The sequence below is a fragment of the Gavialis gangeticus genome, unplaced genomic scaffold (assembly GCF_001723915.1).
Source record: "Gavialis gangeticus isolate Ggan-Ray unplaced genomic scaffold, GavGan_comp1, whole genome shotgun sequence".
Lineage (NCBI taxonomy): Eukaryota > Metazoa > Chordata > Crocodylia > Gavialidae > Gavialis > Gavialis gangeticus.
In genome coordinates this window covers 15,022,174-15,027,623 of record NW_017729016.1, presented here as the reverse complement: position 1 = coordinate 15,027,623, position 5,450 = coordinate 15,022,174, and the positions used below count along the sequence as shown (strand labels likewise).

Here is a 5,450-nt window from a genome sequence, read left to right as displayed (position 1 = left end):
CCTGCACCGCAGAAGGTCTCTTCCATTCAAGTGTCCCCTCGTGGCCACGGGAAGTGGGGCTCAGCATCTCCACCCCATGCTCCCGCCTCTGAGGTGGTGACACTTTAGCGCGTGTCCCCCCCGTGCAATGCAGCCCTTCTTCCTTACTGCCCGTGGTCGCTGCCGAAGGAACCTTACCCCTCGCAGCCGTCCCGTCTCTCTCCTCGTTTCCCTCCCGGGCGCTGCACAGAGCTGAGGGGTCCTGGGGCCCACGCGCGTGAGCATCAAGCGGGGAAGCGACGGGCTCAAGGCAGCAGCCCCGGTCCCAGCCCCAGCCCCAGCCCCAGCCCCTCCCTCACCCTGGCAGGCATCGATTTGCCACTTACCCCCATACCCCTTCTGCCACTTACCAGCTGCAAGCTGTATCGACCGTGGTAAAGATGAAACCTACGTCAGAATTTCAAAACGGGGTGTCACAATGGGGTTGTCACAACTCAAAAAGTCTTAAGTCGAGGGCTGCCTGTACACCAATTCCCAAATTGGAAAACTACTTCCCCTTGACCTCAAATCTGGCCCATGTAATAAAATTCAAGTTATGTTAAATAAATGAAACGGACACAGATATTGATCCAGGGATTCATGTAGCTTAGCACAGTGGTGCTCAAATCTTTGACCCTGCAGGTTGGCTGAATGGAAGTGGCATCCACATCCAGCCCCACATGTGTGACCTAGCATGCAGGACCACACTATTTGGCCCACAAGGCTCCCCACAGGTACAGGAACTTGACTGCACAGAAGCAGCAATTAAAGCTGTCGCTGCTCCCCGGCCATCAAATTTTCAGAGCCAAGAGGAGCTCTGCAGGCTGGATGGTACAGCTTCATGGGCCAGGGACTGAGCACCCCTGGCCTAGGACAACAGTAGAGAAATTGAATCAATGCTGGAAGAAGTCAATGTTCTGAGTAACTTGGAAAGCTGAACACTGTATCCAATCGCTATGTGTTCTCATACCTTCTCTGGAGTTATTAGTTTAATTTTTAGTAGATACACTGGCTACTAAATAGAAGTTTGGCTATGCAGACATGCATTACAATGGTAGGAACACTTGATGTACTGTTACAGTAAGAGAAAGAATTCAGTAAAATAAAGAATAGAAACAAATCAGATCTATTCACAATCATGAGAACTGTATCACTGCACAAAGAGGTAAGCGTTTCAGGTTCTTTATTAAAATCTGCATAAACTAGGAATGCTAGCCAAATGAACATAACATTTTTTGTTTGCATTTTAATTCAGATGGATATATTACACTGTGATAACAACAACAGGGAAAAATAAGAGAGATTCCATAGTAAGCTTGTGAAACTTTCCTGTACAGTCTCTAGAACTTCAAGTCACACAATCCATAGTGTATAGATGACTTTAAATGGGATTTTCAAAAGCATTCATTTTGGTCAATAAAGGTCCAACACTGAACGCTTCTGAAAATCCTACCTGGAACAAACACATACATATTGATTGGTCCTGAGACCTCGCACACAAACAACTGTCTGCCTTTAAGTGTTATTTTTTTCCACTTTTCTCTTCCCTTTCTCTACCACTACCTTTTACCTACACATATATCATTATAAAAAAAATCGTGAGCCAGCTGTTTCATTTTCTTTATGCTTCCTACAATACTCACCTCCTTCAGGATAATGAGATGGTGCAACACTGAAGTTAAGTTTATCCTTAAGGTCTTCTTCATTTTCCTTCTCCCACTGTGAGCCTACCCTCTTCCAGTAACTCAGAGCCAATTGCCTACAGTGTAAAATCAAAGTGCTTTAGCCACTATGACTAAAATACATCCACAGTGAAAGAATTTTAAAAACAGGCTGCTGGAGAGGAAAACACCTGCCTCTAATCACATGAAAAGTATCTTTGAATAGCCATTGATAATTACACTTATACAAACTAGAGAGCAAGAAACATTTATTTTGATTTAATTAACATTAAATTCTATAAAATATAACAAGCCAGGGGAAAAATATTTTGACAAAAATAATGCATCTTGTATTCTAATCTTTTAATAAGAGCATATAGTTGAATGCAACATTCAACTTTTTCTTTAGTGACATAAAAGCTGTGTAAAGATCAGTTGGTTACTAAATAAAAGATGAGGATTTTTTCCTGAACACCTTCAAGGTACTTAAAAGAGCAGAGCTACTTTCATATAGCACAGGGGTGGGAAATTATTTTGGCTGGTGGGCCACTTAATGGAGTTTTGGTGAGCTATCCAGGGCTGAACACAAAACCTTTCAGAAGATACCGGGGTGGCTATGTGGTGGCTGGCATGACCCCCCATGGTCACTGTTGTTTCCCCACACCATGCTACCGGCTGCCCAAAACAGTGCAGCAGAGGCAGACGGAGGAGCTACTAGAGGCAGGGAGAGCCAAGCAGTACCCTGGTAACTACCCTGTGATCAGCCCCGCCGGGAAGCTGTGCACACTGGCTAGGACTGGGGCCAGGCTGGGGCTGGGTCAGCAGGCACAAGCAGGTTTTGGCTCCATGTGGAACACTACAGGGGCAATCAGGGGCCACATTTTGCCCTCCACGGATATAAAATATGCATGGAAAAAATGCATGTTATGTTCCACTGACCTGTTCTCAGGCATCTCATCAGTAAAGCTGCCGAGTAACACAGGAATCAGCTTGTGAAAGTAAGAATATCTATCTTGCAAGTGCAATAGCCATTCTCCAATGACACTGGTAACTTCATGCCGAACCTAAAAGGGTAACATAACACACTGCATGTTGTCACAGCTTTGTGACACGTAGGGAAGAATTACAAAAACAAACGGGAAAATCTGCCTAAAAGGAAAGAACATTACCTGCGGGATTTCATCAAAGAGTCTTTGGGTTAGGTGAGAGAGCACGTCATCCACAGACTTCCCGTTGCCAAACTGTATCACTGCTCCTGTGGCCTGAATTACGGCCACACGAACTCTGAAGTGCTGGTGTGAAATGGTTTGCATTAAGGGTTTTATCAGCAACTCTGACTCCATGTGAAAGTGTTCTGTGGAGAGGAGAGAGAGGAAGCTCCATTGACCTTTGCTCATGTGCACAGCCAGCAAAGACTTATATATTTTCCCCCTTACTGTATAGCTACTGTGTTTATCCCACTATGTCTATGCAGCACATGGCTTTCGTTAGGACCATGCATTCGGATGGAAGGGCAGCATGTCAGCTACCCTCTTCTCAGGCCCGTTAGCCCCCTTAGCACCTCCATAATCCTCCGAACTAGGCACCTTCTTCCATGGGCAGATTTAGGACTGGAAAAGGATTATGCGTCATCCCACATGCACCCCTGCACCCAGTATATTTTTCTACAGTTAAAAAGAAACTAGGAGCTGTAGTAATAAGTGAGAGGCCTAGAGCTATTTTATTCACTTTAAGATCAAAGGGGGGAAAAAAACAAAACAAAAAACCCCTTTATTTGAATTGTGCTTTTGTTTGCTCTCTCTTATTTTGTATATAAGCGCAACACACTAGGCAAAAATAAGCAAAAGATGTTGTCTCACTAGCCCCATAGTTGTTAGAATTAAATGGACATCTTGCCGATTCATAAAACTAAATCTACTCTTCCTGAGCATCTTGATAGTGCTTCACTGAGAGTCAACAGTCCAGAGGAGAGAGATGCACATGATCAGAGGGCAAGAAGACAGACCTTATTAAGAAAGAGGCTACAAGCTATGGGACTCTTCAGCCTGGAGAAGAGCAGGCTCAGGGGTGACTTGGTAGCAGCCTATAAGTACATAAGGGCCATGCATCAGGATCTGGGAGAATGCCTGTTCACCAGAGCACCCCAAGGGATGACAAGGTCCAACGGTCACAAAGTCCTGCAACACCATTTTAGGCTGGACATGACGAAAAACTTACTTACTGTATGACACCACAAGGCATGGAACAGACTTCTCCCAGAGGTGATGCAAGCATCTACTCTGGACACTTAAGAAACATTTGGATGCTCATCTGGGCTGAGATCCTTTGACCTTAGCCGACTTCCTGCCTTTTGGGCACGTCCCAATGACCTTGAGGTCCCTTTCAGCCCTGATGTCTATGAAATCTATCAGCTGAGGTAGCATTTCCACACCTGAGTCAATGTTTTTGTCTAGAGTTAAAAAAAGGCCTGCGAGAACAGCTCACAGACAGCACCACTGCAGAAGAAAAACTAGCTTGATTAGGGGAAACCTTAAAGCCCATTAAAAAATGGAGAGGAGATTGTTAACACCTAAGAAATGAAGAGTTTAGAAGGAATCAAGTATATCAATAGTGCCCAACCATTTCGTCCAGCAGGCCAGATGGACAGTACCAGGTCTCGCTGTGGGCTGGATCTGGCTGGTGGGTTCAAACCAGTATGTGGGGCCAGCAGATGAGGCCCCATTTGGTGGTGCGGGGGGCGGTGAAGAGCATGTGCAGCCTGAACCCAATCCATCCGCCCGAAGAGGATGGAGCACTGCCCGATCCCAAACCAGATGTACGTGCAAGGCGGGTTGGGGCAGAGTGGCCCCGATGTGGACATGTGGGTGGTAGGGGCAGAGTGACGCCAAACCAGATGTGCCAGGGGGATAGAAGGGGATAGATGCAACAGCTCCGATCCAGACACAGGGTGATGGGGCAGGGAGCAGCCCAGGCTTATCCAGACATGCGGGGAGACAGGCACAAGACAGGCTGATTTTTCCAACCCACGCGTATTCCTACATGCCAGAGATTGTAGTTTGGAGGCAGAGCACCCCCCAAGCAGGGCAGCCATCACAGAGGACAGTCTGGTTTTCTGCTCCTCCACCCTCTATTGATACGAAACCCGCCGCCTTTACGTCCTCTGTTTTTCTCTTCAAAGCATCTTGATGCTCGGGCGGCCATCACAGAGGACAGTCCCGTTGTCTTCCGTCTTCTACGAATATGAAATGTGATGCCTTTACAGCCTCTATTTTTCTCTTGAAGAGAGAGAGAAGGCCCATTGCTAGGGATGCCGCCACTTTGACATTTTCCTCGTGTCCAGCCTAAAATGGTCTTGCGACTGTGGGACCTTCTTCAATCGAAAAAACAGAGAATGCAAAGGCGTCCAGTTTCGTATCAACAGAGGACAACTGCCCCGCTGCCCTTGCGCAACGACAAGCAGATGTCAAGCGTCCGCCTCTGTGCAGAGCAGGATCCAGAAGGGACTCCTCCGCACCCCATGTAGCCCTGCCCTGTGCCTCCCTGCCCCCCCGCTCCACCCACAGCTCAGCCGCACCTGGCAGGGCACGGGCGCAGGTGGTGGCGCAGTGGCAGGCCTCACGCTTCACCTCGGGGTAGGGGTCGAGCAGGGCGGCCTGCAGCACGCGCACCAGGTCGGGCAGATACGGGGCCAGGCCGGCGCCGCGGCCGCGCTCCACCAGCAGCCCCACGAGCTGCACCAGCGCCAGGCGCAGCTCCTCGCACGGCTCCCGG

General features: G+C 48.0%; 1 protein-coding gene across 2 annotated transcripts in view; it reads right to left on the bottom strand.

The window, feature by feature from the left end:
• DNAAF5 (dynein axonemal assembly factor 5) overlaps positions 1–5,450 on the bottom strand; it is a 61,058-nt gene that overhangs the window by 55,270 nt on the left and 338 nt on the right. Inside the window, exons 1-4 of one of the 2 annotated variants that reach the window (XM_019512902.1) lie at positions 4,822–4,854; positions 2,849–3,033; positions 2,619–2,743; positions 1,662–1,777 (exon numbers count right to left, since the gene is read on the bottom strand). In XM_019512902.1, the coding sequence (XP_019368447.1) occupies positions 1,662–1,777; positions 2,619–2,743; positions 2,849–3,022 (415 nt within the window). In that variant the 5' untranslated portion in view covers positions 3,023–3,033; positions 4,822–4,854. Of the gene's footprint in view, positions 1–1,661; positions 1,778–2,618; positions 2,744–2,848; positions 3,034–4,821; positions 4,855–5,450 lie in introns of those variants that run through there. The other variant, XM_019512901.1, reaches the window with a different exon arrangement.